Consider the following 20,613-nt stretch of genomic DNA (forward strand, 5'->3'; position numbering starts at 1 on the left):
TCTATGAAATGTCCTTTCTATGAAATGTCCTTTCTATGAAATGTCCTTTCTATGAAATGTCCTTTCTATGAAATGTCCCAACACCGGTAAAATAAGTTCTTTCTTTCCATTGTGATTTTGGTTCAAATGTAATTGGAATTATTGTTTTATATTGATTCCGTTTTATTGTGATTGCCGTCTGACAGTGATTATTGTTCGAAAAATATTTCAATTGTTAAATTTTGATTTAATTGTAATTTTCTTATTGTGAATTTGGTTTTATTTTGATTTTCACCGCAGCTATTGATTTTCAGCAGTTAATTATGTTCACATGTCTTTCCTTTTAAATATAATAATTTTTTAATGTTTATGTTTATGTTTTGAACTTCGTTAAATTTGCAATTGTGAGTTTTTTCATTCTTAAATATTCTTTTATTGGGAGTCTTTCCTTTTAAATATAATAATTCTTTAATGTTTATGTTTTGATTGTGAACTTCGTTAAATTTGCAATTGTGAGTTTTTTCATTCTTAAATATTCTTTTATTAGGATTTTCTGAATTTTATTAGAAATGTTTTTTATCAGAATTTTAATGGTTTTAAATTGTAAATTAAGTTAAATCTTATAATTTATTTTTGTAAACCCAAGCTTTCTCCTTAAAATTCTACTCATTTTACTTTAAAAACCAAGCTAATAACATTCCCGTTGTTCTACCAAATCCTTAATTGAAATGTGAGGCAAATCGGTCAAGGAGTTCATGAGTTATGATCGGACATACGAACAAACGAATCATCAGATTATGAGTCTTAATGCATACTTGAAAATAATTTTTCTTCTAAAATGTCACAAGCGTTCCAATGGCCTAGATAGTGTAGCACGATGCTTACCTAGAAATTATTAAAAAAGTAAAAGTAAAAACGTAGGAAAAAATATAGGTGAAGGCGAGATATCAAGTCATTGCCCGACACATATTTACCTAATATTGATGTCCTTCAAATACTTCTAAATTTTTTATATTTAATTTGGGTTATGTTGTTTACACAAAAATGTACTTTTAAACGTGAAAATCAGAATCTATATTCAACAAATAATTTGTTGCACTAGCTGACATTTAGCTAAATGGCAACACTCCTCTTTTATTGGCGTTATTTTTTCTCAGAAATTTATTTGAAACAGAAAAAAACTCATAAATCGTTAAGGCTTGCTTAATAACACCCCCCCCCTCTCCCTTCTCCCCCAGTAAGAAAGAAGGGTATTATGAGTATAAGATAAGGTGCACTTTAAAAAGGAAATAGCCCTAAAACAAACTCTACTTTTATTTAAAAGATTAACAATTTAAATAGACTAAAGTCACAGTTTTAAGTAACTGTTCATCTTAAAGTAGCATGTCATATTCACAACAGTATCCTTTTAAACTATGTTTTTATTTCATGCATTATTTATGAAGTAACAAATTTTATTAAGAGTTGAATATTGAATATTTTTAATCGCAGTTCTATAAAACTGGTTTTCGGATTTAAGCGGCCGAGACAAAAAGTAACCTGTCAGAATTGAACACTTTACCAACTTAAAAACAACGATATCTTCCTAATTGTTACTCAGAGTAACGTTTATAGGGTCTCGTTGTGAATCGAACACGGTACCCTACACTCTACACTCTACACTCTCTACACTCTACACTCTACACTCTACACTCTACACTCTACACACTACATTCGAACAATCAACAAAAATTCTACACTGTCTTATATAAAAACTAACTGACTAAAAATGTTTTTATGAAGTGTAACTGTGGTCTGTGGGTAAAAGTAAGATAACCCTTTGCCCTAGAAGCTTTAAATTCTAAAGGTATATCAGTATTTTGCTGACGAGACACAAATAAAATACAAAACTCAGATTATGGATTAAATAATACAATATTTTCAACTGTTTCTATTTAAAGTGAAATCTAAATTTTTGTTTAGTTTTGATCAAATATATTGTTAAAAAGATACAAGGGAAACAAGCTGTATGCTGCTTAATGGAGATGAAAGGACTGTAAGCGTAATTTTAATTGACCCTCCATGCAAAGATGGCAATGTACGATTTACAACGGTACCCTTGAAAACTTTGTCTGATCAATTATTAAGTGAATATCCATGTTTTTGTGAATCTAAACTGTTTATTTTCGTTTGCATTTTTTCTGCAAAAAGTGACTTGCGCATTTCTTGCTTACAAGAATCAATGGAGAAATTTACTGAAATAAACACAGTTCAAGTCAAAAAAAAGGTCGGATTCTTTCACATTTTTATCAGATTTAAGTTTTAAGATTACCGTTGTAAATTTGGCAATGCTGGCTTTGCATGGAGGGTCATCTAAAATTGCACTTACAGTCCCTTTAAGAGAGAGCTAATCTCCCCACAATGCTTGATCTTGATGTCCTTGGTGGCATTTTTTAGACTTGAGGCAAAAGTGCTTGGACCTTTTGATCCAAGTCTTTGATATACCCTGGTCAGAACCTAGTAGAGATACATAAAAAACAAGATAAACAGAGCTAGACATTCTTGTTTTGTGATATGGGGATTAAAAATTGGCGTGGTGGCCATCCCTCCCTCTATTAAGTGATCAGCTGATTAGTATTAAACTAGCTTTTTTATCCATAAAAATAGTGGAAAACTGTAAAGAAAATATGCTTACAAGTGCTTTTGACTCTACATATATATTTCTATAAAAAATAAAAAATTCTGTTTGGTTTCTGTACCCCCTCCCCCCAGTATACCCCAGTAAAGCCCAGTACTTTGCAGTATATTGTAGTACCCTGTAACCTGAAGCACTCTGTATACCCTGTTACCATCACTTTCCATAAAAAGATTTGGGAATTACAAATTGGTGTTTTTGCCATTCCTCCCNCTAATTGATCAACGGATGTTAAAAATATTTCCTAATTGATCAACGGATGTTAAAAATATTTCCTAATTGATCAACGGATGTTAAAAATATTTCCTAATTGATCAACGGATGTTAAAAATATTTCCTAATTGATCAACGGATGTTAAAAATATTTCCTAATTGATCAACGGATGTTAAAAATATTTCCTAATTGATCAACGGATGTTAAAAATATTTCCTAATTGATCAACGGATGTTAAAAATATTTCCTAATTGATCAACGGATGTTAAAAATATTTCCTAATTGATCAACGGATGTTAAAAATATTTCCTAATTGATCAACGGATGTTAAAAATATTTCCTAATTGATCAACGGATGTTAAAAATATTTCCTAATTGATCAACGGATGTTAAAAATATTTCCTAATTGATCAACGGATGTTAAAAATATTTCCTAATTGATCAACGGATGTTAAAAATATTTCCTAATTGATCAACGGATGTTAAAAATATTTCCTAATTGATCAACGGATGTTAAAAATATTTCCTAATTGATCAACGGATGTTAAAAATATTTCCTAATTGATCAACGGATGTTAAAAATATTTCCTAATTGATCAACGGATGTTAAAAATATTTCCTAATTGATCAACGGATGTTAAAAATATTTCCTAATTGATCAACGGATGTTAAAAATATTTCCTAATTGATCAACGGATGTTAAAAATATTTCCTAATTGATCAACGGATGTTAAAAATATTTCCTAATTGATCAACGGATGTTAAAAATATGTGCCTCCATACTAAGCACGATCTTGTACATTGTTAGATAAACTGGTTTGACATCCATGATTTTATTGATTCTTGACATGACATCTTCAGCAGATAAAAGATCAAATGAGGACTCAGTCATGTGTTTGTTGTCTATTCTGAACCAATAGAAATAGTAATGGCGTTATCATCTATCTTTCTATCTATCTTATTATCCAATTAAAGATATAATCCTTCAATCGGCGCTATCAGTAAATGGAAATATTTACTTCTACTGAAACTATACTATAGTGCAGAAAGGGTATTTTCAAATTTACTTCCATATAAAGATGACAATGTCTTCTTCATAACAATACCCTTAAAAGCTTTGTCTGATCAAGTATAAATTAGATATCAATGGTTATAAATTTTAAAGCTGGTTATTTGCAATTGCGGTAATTATCAGAAAGAAATTGTTAAACCTAGAAAAAACTACAACATTTTCCTCATTATTGATATTACGCTCAAAGTCCCTTCGTAATTTAAAAATATGATTGATGTAGCTGGCCAAATCGGCTGAAAAAAAATTTGGTTAACCCATATCCTGGGGTTGGGGGGAGATAGATATATTTATGCTGAACAAATTTTGGAAATTCTTCAAATTCCACTGGCAACGCCATCTAAAATTATGATTTAATAATATTTTAATTTAATAATAAAACGAATAATAATATAAAGCTGGGCAACGCCGGGCACTCCAGCTAGTACACTTCATGGTGACTGTACTGTCAATATCTGGTGTCCAATCTAAAGTTTTCTTGAANTCAACATAACATCAACAAGTTAATTTTGAGAAAAGGGTTGAATTCTTACGTTTACCGAAAATGACAAGGTATGAGTAATTTCAAATAGTTTGTCTGTACTTATTATTGTTTGGTCATGTTTATTTTTATTTAAGCAAAAACCTTGAATTTGCAAGCTTAAGGAAAAGTCAATAATCATTATTATTTTGATTAAAGTAAAAATGCTAAAAATAGGTTTTAATTCTATTTTAAAAACTTAATTAGTCATATGTAAAATTGCTTTGCTGCATGTTTCTTTCAAATGCAGATAATTAATATGTTTTTTTTTGTCTGTGTTTTGTTGTCTATACACAAATTGTAAAAAAGAATAACTTCTCATATTTTTCATGTTTTTTTAAATTATGACTTAGAGGACTTGAAGACTTAAAGACTTGAAGACTTGAAGACACCAAGTTTGTCTTTTCATGGTCAAATTAACATAAGACAAAGCAATTATACAGTGTAAATAGACCTAATTCACTTAAAAAGTGATTTGATAAGTTACTAGCGAAGCTCAAAGAGAATAGATTAAAAATAGAGTGGAATTTACTCGAAGAAAGTGTAAAACGGCCATTTTGTTGTACTGTTTCCATACTGCAGGTGATTTTCACACATTTATGCTAATTAACCTTTTGGGCCATGGAACATCAATTTACAGAAAAGTTTTCTTGAAAATTATTTGATTTTCACTAAATCAATTCTCTGATAGCCTGTCATGCATTCCCAAGTTCATTTCAGCATAAGCTTTGCTAATAACTAATTTGATATTTTTATTTAGTAAATACATATTTTTTAATTTGAGGTAATCAAACAGTAAAAAAACAATATTTCTAAAATACTCAAGATACCAAAATATTAAAATTGAGGATGAGGAATGTAAATGGTTATTAACTCTTTTATTTCAATTTCATAACTTTTATACAGAGGGACTCATAAAACTGTTAAATGGAAGGAAAACATTTAACCAATCTAATTTATGTTTGCTAAGTTTTAAGTCTTGTTAGAAAGTAAAACGTCTCTGAGACAGGTGGAGAGGAGGGAAACAACCCTAGAAAATTGCAGGAAGTTTCTATATGTAGAATGTATAGAAACTTAAATTCTATTTTAAGAATGGATTAAAAACATTTTCCCTGTGGAACATTTAATAAATAAAAAATTGTTTAGTCAAATAAAGATAGTTTTATTGTTTTTAGCACGCAGGTAGCTTGGAATTTGCTGGGGGGGGGGTTAATTTGTTGGACCAATATCAATTAATGACTCATAACACAATATAGTTTCTCGATAAAAAAAGTATGACTTAGGGTTCATTTTGAGCACCAAGCTTGTAGCCTGAAATGGCTTTTTTTGAGCTTTAAAAACGGCATTTTTCTTTTTGATGCCATTTTTTTTAAGTAAGAATAATTCATGGCTATTTGTAATAGCTCAAAGGAAAAGAAAAAATATTGCAAAACTGCAGACAAAATATCTATCTAAATTGCAAATTTGCAAAAATTGAATTTTTTATCGCAAAATCCAGTTACATAGTAAAAAAGTTTGCACAAATAAAATTGTCCAAAAAATAAAAAATTATACATTTTTGAAAAGCCCTTGACCATGCTATTTCAAATATGCAAAAAATTTAGCAAAATTTTAAACAACCTGGTTTTTTTTATCAAGAAAAACTAAACTTGTACAAATTTCCTTGGACAGGTTGTTTGCAAAAATTTGCAATTTTTTTCGCAAAACTTGTGCAATTCGTTTCCTTATGTCAAAGGCTTTCCAAAAAGCTAAATTTTATCAAAATCTGACAAGTGGAAGTGGGTCAAAACAAAGATTTAGTTTGTTACAGGCAAAAGCAGTCATTCAGGCAGTGTGCCTGAGGACTCAGGCAGTTAGTATTAAAGCCCGGTTTTAGGCCTAAAGGGAGGGCTTTGGGTATGTAAGAAAAGTCAGACCAATACTTTTTGAGTTATGTAAAAAAAAACTACAGGGGGGGGGTCAAATTGCCCCCCCCCAGCAGGAATAGGGTTAATTGCAGTATACAAGGAGTCTGAAGCCAAAAAGATTAACGATTCTGTAGGTATTCACTTTACAAACGACGATTTTACATTTGAATGTTTAATAAAAAAAATGATTTTAATTCACTTATAGCCAAAAAACACGTTTAAAGTTATTTAACAATTTTTATTAAACAAAGAAATTGGAATGGATATGTCCAGAGCCCAAAACATCAGACAGGGTATCGTTATAAAAACCAGTTTTAAAACCCGAGTTTCACGAATGGAGTCAAGCAGTTTCGTGGATTTCAATATTTTTGTTATGAAATATGAATTTATTTAGTTTCTTCGTGTTCTCTATTATTTTTCTTAAATGAAAATTTACACAAATGTTAAGACCCTAAACAGGAAACTCGGGAGTTTCATTCAACGATAACTTTTTTAAATTTTGGGCTCAGGGATCATACTGTATAAGTGTGATGTACTGCGTATAATTTGTGAACATTTACATAAATTGTACACTTTAAACTCCCTTTCAGGCTGAAAGGGATTACTCAAGGGATTGTTTAAATTCCACTCTATGTATAATCTATTCTCTTTGGTGAACTATTTGCTTTGTATAACATTAACTTAAAGTACACTAAATTATTGCTTTAAGTGTTCTGGTTTTCACTATATATGTTTTCAATGATTACTCCTTTAAAACAAGAGCTTTTGAGAAAAACAAAAACGTTTTGAATTCCAAATATGTTACCGGATAAATGCATCTCTAAACGTTTTGAATTCCAAATATGTTACCGGATAAATAAATGCGTTTCTAAACGTTTTGAATTCCAATTATGTTACCAGTGGCCGAATTTAAAGAATTTGAGCGGCGGTTTAAATTTAAGCCACGGTTTAAATATGGTTGGTTCCACTTGAAATTGTATCAAATGTTTCAAGATTTAAGCTGGCGCTTAATTTAAACCGGGTTTTGGCAGATTTAAACCGCGGCTCAAATTCTTTAAATTCCATCTCAGATAAATCAAATAGATTATCAAGTACAATAGGTGGCAACAGAGAAATGGATCAATTATACACGACGTCACAAGTGTCAAATATAACAAGAAAAATGAAATTTTCTCACATTATTTAACATGTTTTTCAAGATTAAATAAAAAAGTGTAAAAACAGAAAATAAATAAGATACTAAATTGCACCCTTTCCACTGTAAGATAAGCTCTTTATTCTAAAATTATCTCTATTAACAATTTTGTCGGACACAAAAACTGAGTTGACACTTGTGATGTAAAAATACAGCAGTACTGAGAGTGTACAAATACTACGTTGCCATCTATTGTACTTAACAATCTATTTGAGATAAATAAATGCTTCTCTAAACGTTTTGAATTCCAAATATGTTACCGGATAAATAAATGCGTCTCTAAACGTTTGGAATTCTAAATATGTTACCGGATAAATAAATGCGCCTCTAAACGTCTTGAATTCCAAATATGTTACCGAATAAATAAATGCGTCTCTATTCTATTTCACAATCTACCAGACAGAAGACAAAAGGTCAAATTTATGCGACAGAACTGTTACGACCTTTTGACCTTGTAGGTTTGATTTTTACGCACAAGCATGAGAAAAGCACATTTAACTAGTTACAAATTAGAAATTTGAAATATTTTTGTTCTTCTCAAAAGCTCTCCAATTTGAGGAGGTATATGATTGAAAACATATTAGACTTCAGTATAACGAGTATAACATTAGATTTCCTTTAATATAACGTGATTTCTAACCTTTCTAATATTTAAACTAAAATTATTTTGTATTGCAGACACGAGATGTCGAAGAGCAAGGTTGCCCGCTTCTTCAGAAAATACTTTCTTGAAGGTAATTTTAGAAATAATATTTCTAATATTTGACTCCCCCTCCCCCTTCTTTGATTTTTGTAAATATCCAAGCTACATACAACCCGGGTATAATCTAGTTTTTTTTTTATGAAATTAGTATTTGTTGAAGATTTTTTTCGTTATTATTTTAGAATAATTGTTTATATCTCTAGTGCTACGCCCTATAAAGTTTTATTCTTCCACCCCTTCCTCCAATGCAGATGTTCGCCGGTAAAAATGACCGTTGCTCGATTTTATGAGTTCGTTCGTCCATCGTTCGTTGAAAAAAACGATGTCTATCAATAATGTACGCTTAGCACGATTTACTAAGAATAACAATTCTAGAAATAGAATTCAAATTAAATTCGTTAGGACAAAAGCTGGATGAAACTGCTGAAAAGGCCTTAAAGGAACTGCCTGAGGATGCTCCTTGGTCTCAGAAGCTTCTTGTCAAGCATCGTAGACTAGTAGGTAAATATGGTAGATTAATAGATAAACTATGGTAGACTATAAGTAGGTAAATATGGTAGACTAGGAAGGTCAATATGGTAGATTAGTAGGTAAACTATGGTAGACTAGGAAGGTAAATATTGTAGATTAGTAAGTAAACTATGGTAGACTAGTAGGTAAATATGGTATACTAGTAGGTAAATAAGGTAGACTAGTAGGTAAATATGGTAGACTAGTAGGTAAATAAGGTAGACTAGTAGGTAAATATGCAGGTTAATATGGTAGACTAGGAAGGTAAATATGGTAGATTAGGGGGTAAATATGGTAGACAACTACAAATATACAGCTTTATAAATTTCCTCATTTTAAAACGTGATTTTTCTGAGAACTTTTCCAATTTTTAAAAAATAGGTTAATTTATGAAATATTTGTTGACGAGGGATATTTTAATGTTGAAGGACTTTTCATTCCGGTATTTACTTGATTTTTATAGATATTTAAGAGACTGTAAACGTTATTATAACCCACTACCTAATCAGGTGCATGCTCTATTCACAAAGGTACCCTTGATAAAAGATATTTTTGGTTTTATAACTTCATTAATTATCTTTTTCTCAACGCCACATAAATCCACATACTTCTTTATTAGAAAACCCACAATTAAAAAATATCGATATTCTAGAAAAAAAAGTAGTTTTCATCTCATTTTCGCTGTTTACTGAGTAACGTTTTGAATGAGCATTCAACTCTTAAAATGGAGGAAACATGAACTTAAGCAGACAGTCCCTTTAAGAAAGTTTCATTAAGTAGAAATGAGTCAGCTTTTTGCTGGAATTTATTCAGATAATTAATTTCATTTTATGGATCCAACGCAAAGATTGAAATCATTTTTAAATACCTTTAAAGTAGCGTAGCTTTTAGTTTTGTGTTACGTAGTTAAAATGTATATTGTTGCCAGATACAATTACAGGGTGTTCCACTGAACATGAAAATGTCTAACTTAGAAGATAATCATCTATCTTTTAATTATGATTCTTAAAACAATAATCATAAAATGCTTTTATTCCTGGCATTTCAAAATGTGGTCTGACTTTTCATGATTTTCAAATAACTGAAATTAAAAATTTAAATAAAACGTCTTAAAAAAAGACCGAAAAGTGGATAGAATTGATAGGTTTATATGGGGAAAATGTATCTACCATGAATTCCATAAAATATGAAAAATGAAGACGACATTTCATCAATTTAATGTTTAATTTAATTTTGTCATAAAGCAAACACTTTTTCCATTTATGCTTGAAAATAAACTGCAATGCACAATTACTTGTTTTTATGTTTATTGGACTTTTCAAAAAATCGTCTTAGCAATCCACAGTTAATGGGTCCAACCGTAGATAACACAGGCATGCAGATAGAGAGATAAATTTATTGATTAATGATTTTTCTGTAACATTTTAGGAATTTTGATTCCCTTGACCTTTGTCCAGCTACTCTGGTGGATGCAGGTCAGCTGAAATTTTTTTCTAAATTTTTAATTTTTTCCAAGCTCAATTTTTTAGTTAGAATTATTTTTCCAATTAAAAGAAACATACTTTCGTTTAATTTTTTACTATGTATAATAATAAAGATAAAATTTAAAATTTTGCGTATTTTTTAAATTTTACTTTGGGGTTTGCCAAATTTTTTAATGTTTTAGGCAATAAGGTTCGATTATTTCTCCCTGTTCCCAGACCGGTATCTTATGAGTATTACAATGGTGTTTGGAGCTTCAGTTGCAGGTACAGCGTTGAAATTATATAGTGTTGTACAGGGTGTCCCAAAAAACATCAAAGAATTATCTAAAAAGACTATCGAATTCGTCACTGAATTTCCATGTTTTTTGGGACACCATGTATGTTGTGTAATACTTTAGGTACCTGTAAATTGTACTGTGCTACAGTTTTAATCAGAACGTTGGAGTCATCATAAGAATTTAAAAAATGTCGTCTTAAAAATTTTTCAATTGGTTTCATACTTTTTTACCTAAGTCTCAGCAATTTTAAAAGAAAAAAGAAAAAATAGCTTCTGTAATATGCAGGAACAATTTTAAAGAGCTTCTAATAATAATTTAGTTAAAAAACTAAATATATGCAGCATGCATTCCATTATTAGTATCAATTTTTTATCTTTAGCTCACGTGCATATTACATTATGTGATAAACACATTGATTTATCAATTGACACAGTGGGTTAGATTCTTTTCTCAGTCGTATCGATGAAAGAAACTAAATTTTTTAGTTCAAAATAAAAACAAAATGCATAATATCTAGGAATGACAAGTGAAGGCGGGGGTGCAGTTGCTTTTCCTGTGATGACACTTGGTAAGCAGTTATGGAATGTCGTCCCTCATAAAATCAAATTTTGAATTTAAAAATTAGTTTACAAATAAAACATTGATATTTTTATCATAAAGAAATACGTTTAAAATAGAAATCAATCAAAAAATTCAATTTCCTAATTTAAAAAAAAAAATTTACAACAGTAAAGATATAAAACATTGCAATTCTTAAAAAGTGAAATTTCTTAACAATTTTGAAAATCTTATTCTAAATATTATTTTAGCGCTAGCCATTGCCCCTGAAGTAGCGAGAGATTTTTCACTCATGATCCAGTCTATAGGTAAATTTATAATACGTCCCAATAAACATAAGATTAATCGAGACTCTAGCATGGAAACCCTTAAATTAAACTTGTGGGTTATCTACTTAAAATAAAAATTACATCATCATTAATTAAACTTTTTTATTTAGGAATGACATCTGCATCCTTCACTATTCTTTGGATGAAAATCAAATTAGAATATAATTCTATATTGTTCTGCGGAATTGGAGCCACAGGAGGAATTATTCTAGGTAGCGATCATAATTAAAATGATAAAAATAATAATGATAATAAGAATAATAATTATAATATTAATAATGATAGTTAAAGTAAATGTAAAATGTAATAATATTTGTAAGAAACAATGACATGTTAATAAATGTGTCTTAAAGGAACTGTAGAAGTAATTTCTAGTGACCATTCATTAAAAAATGGCATGTCAAGTATACATAGGTTTTAAATATGGTTTCTCTACAAAAGTTAANCACAGTCCCTTTATCCGTACACAGTCCCTTTATCCGTACACAGTCCCTTTATCCGTACACAGTCCCTTTATCCGTACACAGTCCCTTTATCCGTACACAGTCCCTTTATCCGTACACAGTCCCTTTATCCGTACACAGTCCCTTTATCCGTACACAGTCCCTTTATCCGTACACAGTCCCTTTATCCGTACACAGTCCCTTTATCCGTACACAGTCCCTTTATCCGTACACAGTCCCTTTATCCGTACACAGTCCCTTTATCCGTACACAGTCCCTTTATCCGTAAATATCTAGGAATAGAGGTGATTGATGGATTGCTGAGCGGACCAGTGAAGAAGCTAGGATTTGTCTGTATTTGGTTCAGCTTTGCTTTCTCTCTCTTCCTGCTAAACAGGTTTAAAGACAATGGTGGGAAAATTTATCAGAATTTTGCAAAAAAACTTTCTTTAAATATTTTTAACAATCTTGCAATTTCTTCAAATAAGTTTATAAAGATCATTCGTGAGAAACAGTTTTTCTGAATACTAAAGATTATTTTTGTAAAAATAATTAATGGCAAAAAATTAAACAATTTTTATTTAATGCAACTAAAACAAGTTTTTACAATTTTTTTCTGAATATGTAGACTCTTTCATAACGAAACCAGGTTTATTTTTAAAATAGTTTAAATGTCAAATTTCGCTGTAATCCTTGTATCCATTAAAAAAAGAGAATTGTTTTCCTTGTAACTCCCATTCACGATTGAGTTCTTAAAATTTATGATTTTTATTTTCTTTCTTCATTATTTTCAAGGTTTTTTTCTGTTCTAGGGAGCACAAGAGGAAAACCTTTGATAAAATCCAGAATATGACTGTTTGGAAACGAATCTGTTTGATCCTGGCAGGGGTTATTGGAGGTAAAATTCAGGGAGGTTGGGTGTTTTTTTGTGATTACAAATAAATAAACATATGTTAGATCTGAAGCATAACTGATGAATAAAGATCATTTTTATTTTTTTAAACGCCGTCTAGACGTTTGACCGTCCTGCCTCCAACCTACCCTATGCATAAAAAAATGTTTTTGAAAAGAAGCCAGATTGAGCGCTTGAGAGAGGGTGGCGGACCCCCCCCCTCTCAATCCCCAATCATGAAGGGGTTAAAGAAAGCAGGAAAATGTTAAATCTAACAAATAACAGATATTTGTTTGATGAGTAATAAAAAACAACAAAACATGTAGAAATTTACAAGAATGTACATGCATGCCCATCATTATTTTAAAGTATGCTGATTACGTAGCATTCTTAAATCTAGGAATACAGATATTCTTATATGAACACGTAATATCCACATTTGGCCCAAATGATCCAATAATACATTTAACTATTACCTTTTGTCAATGAAAATGTGGTAGGATACAGATATCTTGGTTTTGAATTCAGTGAGCCATAGATTTCGAATTTTTTCCCCTCCAAATATTCAGTTCCTACTTAAATTGCCCCAAAAAATGTAACTTTTTAATATTGCTCCTAACGGTTAGTCGTTAAATAAGTTAAAGGTAAAAAAGTTTTAAAATATTTTTTTGTTTTGATTTTGAGGCTTTTATTTGCTTTTCCGCTGCATTCAGTTAAAAGGACTGTAAGCGTAATTTTAATTGACCCTCCAAGCAAAGATGGCAATGCCCGATTACAACGGTACCCTTGAAACCTTAATCTAATCAAAAATGTGGAAAATTCCGTCGTTTTTCTGGCTCAAAAAAGTATTTATTTTTGTAAGTTTCTCCATTGCCTCTTTTAAACATGAAATGCGCTATTCACTTTCGCACAGAAACTGCAAGGCGCAAATGAAAATAAAGAAGTTAACGCGAAACAAAAACATTGAAATCTAATTTATACTTGAACAGACAAAGCTTACAGTCCCGTTACGAGAATGCATGACACTTGGTTCAAGGTGTAAAATCGGATTCTATGCGGTCAGGATGACGAATGAAAAATAAATAATTCTAAAGTCTGATAAATCAACGTGTCGTTTCATTCACAGACATAAATTAGATAACGGTATATACGTTTAAACAAAAGACCAGAAGTAAATTAAATCCTGACCCCCCCCAAAGTAATCTCTGTTGGTTTGTTTATATGTCTGATCAAAACTCAGTAACCTCTAGACTGATTTGCCTCCAATTTCTATTGGGGAACTCTGTAAAAACACGGAAATGGTCTTTAGCTATAGGGTTAAATAGTTGAACAGTTGACTCTTTTTAAGAAAACTTTGGTTCCAGGAAAAGGTGGGTTTCAAAGCTATAGCTCATTTTAATTACTACACTCTTATAAAGAAATAGTTAATTTCATGTTAAACTACTGGTACGGTATTGTGACCGCGTAGATACCAAAGTATGTACAGGGTAAGTGAGCGTACTACTGATATAATTGCATATATGCACATTAATTGTATATATGAACATTAATTGTATATAATAATTAAATATTTATATACAGAGTATAGTGAGAAGGTTGCTACTTCTACAAGTTTCCAACTGATATATATGATATATATGTACAATAATCAAATATTTATGTACAGGGTAAGTGAGAAGGTGGCAACCCCTACAAGTACACTACTGATTTATATACAGTAATTAGATATTTATGTACAGGGTAAGTGAGAACGTGGTAACCCCTACAAGGCACTACCGATATATATGTACAGTAATCAAAAATTTATGTTCAGGGTAAGTGAGAAGGTGCTAACCCCTACAAGTGCACTACCAATATATATGTACAATAATCAAATATTTATGTACAGGATAAGTGAGAAGATTGTTTCACCTACAAGTGTAATACTGGTATATGTACAATAATTAAATATTTATGTACAGGGTACGTGAGAAGGTTGCTACACCTACAAGTGTAATACTGGTATATTTACAATAATTAAATATTTATGTACAGGGTACGTGAGAAGGTTGTTACACCTACAAGTGTATATGTACAATAATTAAATATTTATGTACAGGGTAAGTGAGAAGGTTGCTACACCTACAAGTGTAATACTGATGGCCATGAATACATGCGTAGGTAAGAGTTTGTTCGTTCACTAAGAATGCAAGGATGTAAATAAAAGACGTGAAGCCCGTTTAACTGTATGATAGGAAGACGACTTTTAGACTCAAGTCCAAAGAGATAAAACACAAAGTCATTTCACCTAAAAAGATTGATTTAAACAATTTGTGAAACTAGTTTCTAAAGGATTGAATTAAATACTCGATCATAAGATTTCTCGAATAAAGTCTTTCTATTCCACAATTATGGGTCTCACTGTAGATACAACAGATTGTCTTGAGAAGCTTTTTCATTTTTACTTTTCTTAGAACTGTTTTTAGTTTGGTCATTTTCCTTTAATTATTCTTTTAAGTAACAAGTTCATTCATTTGTGTTAGACAGAAAACATTCATGAATAGTCTATAAAGAGAAAATTTGCGGATTTTATAACATCTTGTTAGCTGATTTATTCATTGGCGAGTAAGACGATATTTTCTTCGCTAAAAAATAGTATTTGATTTTGTAGGTTTTTATTGGAGAGAAATTATGATGGGCGGAGTAGAGGTAGACGCCTGGGGATACCTAAAGGTAAACAATTTTTTGAAAAAAAGAAGAAAAAAAGACCCTTTTCATTATTTCTGTAAGATACGTTTAAGCCGAAAAATAGCCAAACCATATTGAATAGGGAGAGGTGTTAATTTTAGATTTTTTAGATAAAAGATTTCATTAAACGAAAAAAAAATTTCAGACAAATCAAAAATATGATGCTATTTAAAAAAATTATACAAAAATCTGAGATTCTTTGATGCTTCTGTTGAGTGAATTATGGCATTTTTGTATGTCTCACGTTTGTGTACAATGGTCGGCGAATTTATCAATAAAATTGAAACGATTAAAAAAAATAATGCTTTGATTCCTTAAAGTAATTTTCGAATTAAAAGTTGATAAGTAAACAAAGAGAAATTTATAGCTTCTCTTAGTCTACGTGTGCATGTGTCTGCTTTTTGAACGCTTGGTAGAAATAAAAATTGAAATAGAAAGTCGTCTTCATTGTAATGATTTATACCATAAGATGACGACTATACGTAAAGAAGAACATCGTCTTCATTATATAGATATATTTGACGATATATGTACCAACTAATATTAGATATACATAATATAGTGCTGTGCCCCTGTAGTGTGTGTATTTGCTCCTCTAGGCTCCATTCTTGCAAGCCACTTTCACAGGTTAGTTTAAGATCTTTTTTGACGCTAAATATTTAATATTTAATCTGCGTCAAATACTTAGATGTTAACTTAATGTGTTTTAAATAAAATTTCTTGCTATTGCTAAATGCCTATATACTTAAAATGAATTATCTTTAAAAAAATTTAAGTACTCTTTCTTATATATTTTTTAGACAAGTGTTGGCTTGCCTCATGTACATCCTGGATACACTAGCACTGGTAATTTTTTTTACATTAATAAAAAAACTATTTTGAATTTTTTTAGCCTATTTTACTCCCGGGATACCCCTATGGGTTCCCTCAAAAAAATGTCAGTTCATTCGGTCCAGCCGTTTGGCCGGCCAGAGGGAACATATCTACGAATGTCTTTGAAGTATGCCATCTTTTATCTTATTTTTTATAAATTTTATTCTTTGATTGGCATCAAAATAAAAAAATAATCTTTTTATTCTTACAATTAAGATGATTATTGTTATTCCAAATGTTAGGTAACTGCTTTCGTTGTTCTGTGGGACAAAATGGACACTACACTTTATAGTATGAGGTAAAAACTAAACTGTGTGAATCATTATTTTTCAGGTTTTTAACTTCTGCATAAATTGCTCAAATTTTTCTCAATATTTTCCGAAGGGTAAATGGTTTATAATAGTCTATTAAATTGCGTAAATGACTTTTTAATATTTTCCTAAGCTGCTTAAAAGATTTTTCAATATTTTCCTTAACTGTGTAAAAATAATTTATTGGAGCGCTTGAAATTCTTGGCAAGAATGAATGATTTTAAAATCTATTTTTACCCTTTTAAACAACGTTTTCTCTAATCTGCCAAAGTAATTTTTTTTCTTTATTTTAAAATACAGTCAGAAATTGTATATTGTATATATGCACGAAATTGTTATGATTAACAGTTGAATCTTGTAATTCATCCATTGAACATATTATTATATATTTATTCTCTCATCCTCATATTCATCTTTGAAATACATTTCAAATATTTATTACATCAGAAAACACACAGAGAGAGATATAGTAATAATACTAAAGTGTTTTACATTGATTATCGTCTTCATTTAGGATTGGTTTTCGTCATTGCAGGGGATTTTGGAGTTCTGAAAAAATATGATTTTTGACAGAAAGAAATAAAAAATCTGCAACAAACTCAAATTTTCTAATATCTATATCTTTATAACCAGATGGTGTAAAAAACATTTGTTTCAAACTTATTTTGAATTAATAGAATTTATTGCTTGAAATATCTAAGGTTTTTTTAAAATTAGGTTGCAAAAATGTTGGGGTGGAAAATTTCATGAAATGGACATTTTACTAATCGGACATAGTTCATGGTCATTGTTCAGAAATAACAATTAACTTATAGTTTGAGAAAAATCTGCTTAATCATATCGTAAAAATGTAAAAAGAAAATCATCATGATAATTGTGAAATTTCCCATTTCTATGTTGAGACATCCTTTGTCACTTACACGTACATGAAACGTCCCAACTCAACCAAATTTATTAATATCAAAAAATGATTTAACGCAGTCTGGCATATTTTACAAAGGTATCCTTTCAACTTTTCCTAATCAAGGATACAAAATATATTAATAAACTTTTCCTGAACATTTATTAAATTACTTATTTAGTTAAACGTTGTGTTTACACTACGCAATTGCCATGTCTCATGCTCATTGAATTCTTTTAGAATTTGATTCTAAAAGTCGTCTTCGTATTCCAGATTTTTCTGGTTATGGCTTTACCTTTGTAATTTGGTCATACCCCTTGACATTACAATGACAGCCTCTTCAAGAGATGAAAATACCTTGATGTGGTTTCTATCCCTTCAAGAAGATGAAAATACCTTGATGTGGTTTCTATCCCTTCAAGAAGATTAAAATACCTTGATGTGGTCTCTATCCCCTCAAGAAGATGAAAATACCTTGATGTGGTTTCTATCCCTTCAAGAAGATGAAAATACCTTGATGTGGTTTCTATCCCTTCAAGAAAATTAAATAGCTTGATGTGGTTTCTATCCCTTCAAGAAGATGAAAATACCTTGATGTGGTCTCTATCCCTTCAAGAAGATGAAAATACCTTGATGTGGTTTCTATGGGTGATAAAGCTTTCAGAAAGTTTGTATTCCCCAGTCCGATAATAGAAGCCGTAGCAGCATCTTTTCCTGGGATTTTGTAATTAATAATAGTTTTTTCAATCGTTAAAAAAATTGATTTCGTTCTTTTTAAAATTATCGTTCATTTTCCATCTATTCGTTTTCTTGCTGAACGATCGTTCAGTAAAATCGTTCTTTCATTAAAAAAGGTCGGTTTTTCAAAAGTTTTTTTTAAAAATCGTTCCTTCAGTATAAACTATCGATTTTAAATAACGGAAAAAAAACTATCGCTTTTAAAGATCGTTTGAACGAACAATTTAAAAATAGTTTATAAACGCATAGCGAAAAAGATTGATCAAAAAATTATAAATCGTTCCTTTCTTCGTTTCTCTGAACGATCGTTTACCCATCGTTCGTTTGTTCTAAATTTTTTATCGTTCGTTGAAAAAACGATGTACGTCTCCAGGTTGATATTTACCTAGCATATCTACCAATCCTTCTACCTCTGCAACTCTTGCCTTCTCCTCATCCTTCTTTGCTGTATTTAATCGAGATTTCCTCTTAGAAGCCTAGAACAGTATAAAATAAAAGTAGGGTGTCCTGAGAGGGTGGGAATGAAGTTAACCCTAACCCAATTGGGCTATTTTGTCTAATATAAATGTTGGGGGGGGGGGGGTGTTTTCCACCCTCCCCTCATGATTTTGCCCCAGGAGTTAAGATATGAGAGTGTGACACAAATGTCCCTAGTCCAACTTTTTAAGTCATGTTCATTAATAAAAAATTAAACCTCTATCTTTACTGGTTAGGGTAAAAGAGAGGATTTTAAAAAGTTCAAAAAGCACGCCGGAAAAATAAATATTTTTACTTTTGACAAATATAAACATGTGACACATGTTATTACATCCCTTTTTCGAGGGCTATTCAAATAATCATTTATAAACATTTATAATTTTAGCCCTGTAGCTAAATTGATAAAAAGTTATAAACCATTTTTGATTTTTAATAGCACCGACCTGCATCAAAAAAATAGTTTCTAAATTTATTGACAACTATGAAATTGAAAAAGTGAAGAAGTTTTGGCGTTCTAATGTCAGCTGTTTTTAACTTATTTAGAAAAAAACGCAGGGAGGGGGTTTGAAAATACCCCCCCCCCCATCATCGTGAAAGGGTTAAAGTGATTGTCGACTTACTTTTAAAATAACCTTTATTTACTGAGTTAAATTCCTTTTAAACCTTTGTTTCTGCAAAAATTAAAGATACATTAAAGATAAACAAAAAATTTACTGGACAATTTATGCAGCAGAGACAAGGAAGGAAATGTATAGAAATATCTGTTTAAGATAGAAAACCGACAATGTCTTCCTCATTCTTGCTTATAGATTAGTTAAGGTTTAAACTTTAAAGGAAGCAATATTCGGAATGGAGAATTTTGTTCTTGAACATAAGAATTTAAATTTTTCTTTTAACAAGTTATATATTTATAATAATATTATGCACCAAAAATTCCCCAGTCCGATAATAGAAGCCGTAGCAGCATCTTTTCCTGGGATTTAGTATAATTAATAATAGTTTTTTTCAATCGTTAAAAAATTGATTTTGTTCGTTTTAAAAATTTTCGTTCATTTTCCATCTATTCGTTTTCTCGCTAAACGATCGTTCAGTAAAATCGTTCTTTTATTTAAAATTGGTCGGTTTTTCAAAAGTTTGTTTAAAAACGCGTTCCCTCAGTATAAACCTATTGTTCTTTTAGTAAAAAAAACTATCGCTTTTAAAGATCGTTTGAACGAACAATTCAGAAATAGTTTATGAACGCATAACAACAAAGATCGATCGAACAATTATAAATTGTTCCTTTTTTCGTTTTTAAAGAACGATCATTTATGTTGATTTCTCTGAACGATCGTTTGCCCATCGTTCGTTCGTTCTCAAATTTGCTCGTTCGTTCCCAAAAACGATGCCCGTCTCCAGGTTGATATTTACCACCATCTTCAGGTTGATATATACCTAGCATATCTACCAATCCTTCAACCTCTGCAACTCTTGCCTTCTCTTCGTCCTTCTTTGCGGTATTTAATCGAGATTTCCTCTTAGAGGCCTAGAACAATATAAAATATATGTAGGGTGTCCTGAAAGGGAGGAATAAAGTTAACCCTAACCCGATTTGGCTATTTTTGTCTAATAGAATGTTGGGGGGGGGGGGTGTTTCCGCCCTCCACTCATGATTTTGCCCTAGGAGTTAAGATATGAGAGTGTGACACAAATGTCCCAAGTCCAACTTTTCAAGTCATTTTCATTAATAAAAAAATAGACCTCTATCTTTAATGGTTAGGGTAAAAGAGAGGATTTTAAAAAGGTCAAAAAGTACGTCGGAAAAATAAATATTTTTACTTTTGACAAATAT

The 20,613-nt window shown here is 30.7% G+C and overlaps 2 protein-coding genes and 1 long non-coding RNA gene across 5 annotated transcripts in view; 2 read left to right on the top strand and 1 right to left on the bottom strand.

Moving 5' to 3' along the window:
- LOC111713685 (uncharacterized) overlaps nt 1-12,820 on the top strand; it is a 15,237-nt gene extending 2,417 nt beyond the window's left edge. The window contains exons 1-10 of one of the 2 annotated variants that reach the window (XM_023488618.1): nt 4,419-4,488; nt 8,237-8,292; nt 8,664-8,762; nt 10,200-10,246; nt 10,438-10,519; nt 11,051-11,101; nt 11,343-11,399; nt 11,531-11,632; nt 12,161-12,260; nt 12,676-12,820. In XM_023488618.1, the coding sequence (XP_023344386.1) occupies nt 4,481-4,488; nt 8,237-8,292; nt 8,664-8,762; nt 10,200-10,246; nt 10,438-10,519; nt 11,051-11,101; nt 11,343-11,399; nt 11,531-11,632; nt 12,161-12,260; nt 12,676-12,805 (732 nt within the window). In that variant the 5' untranslated portion in view covers nt 4,419-4,480 and the 3' untranslated portion in view covers nt 12,806-12,820. Of the gene's footprint in view, nt 1-4,418; nt 4,489-8,236; nt 8,293-8,663; nt 8,763-10,199; nt 10,247-10,437; nt 10,520-11,050; nt 11,102-11,342; nt 11,400-11,530; nt 11,633-12,160; nt 12,261-12,675 lie in introns of those variants that run through there. The other variant, XM_023488617.1, reaches the window with a different exon arrangement.
- A 1,993-nt stretch (nt 12,821-14,813) lies between these two features.
- Nucleotides 14,814-16,657, top strand: LOC111713684 (uncharacterized). The gene is made up of 5 exons (XM_023488616.1): nt 14,814-14,915; nt 15,406-15,467; nt 16,045-16,109; nt 16,283-16,328; nt 16,598-16,657. The coding sequence occupies exons 1-5, from the start codon at nt 14,846-14,848 to the stop codon at nt 16,655-16,657; spliced, it is 303 nt and encodes a 100-aa protein (XP_023344384.1). The 5' UTR covers nt 14,814-14,845.
- A 430-nt stretch (nt 16,658-17,087) lies between these two features.
- On the bottom strand, nt 17,088-20,327 carry LOC111713686 (uncharacterized). Of its 2 annotated transcripts, none has more exons than XR_002767765.1 (3): nt 20,217-20,327; nt 18,197-18,281; nt 17,088-17,215 (listed from the first exon to the last, which is right to left on the bottom strand). It is a non-coding gene; the product is annotated as an uncharacterized LOC111713686 (long non-coding RNA). The 2 variants fall into 2 exon arrangements; XR_002767766.1 differs by lacking the exon at nt 20,217-20,327 and adding an exon at nt 18,691-18,799.
- Between the last annotated feature and the right edge of the window lie 286 nt (nt 20,328-20,613).

This window comes from Eurytemora carolleeae, unplaced genomic scaffold, assembly GCF_000591075.1.
Source record: "Eurytemora carolleeae unplaced genomic scaffold, Eaff_2.0 scaffold1467, whole genome shotgun sequence".
NCBI lineage: Eukaryota > Metazoa > Arthropoda > Copepoda > Calanoida > Temoridae > Eurytemora > Eurytemora carolleeae.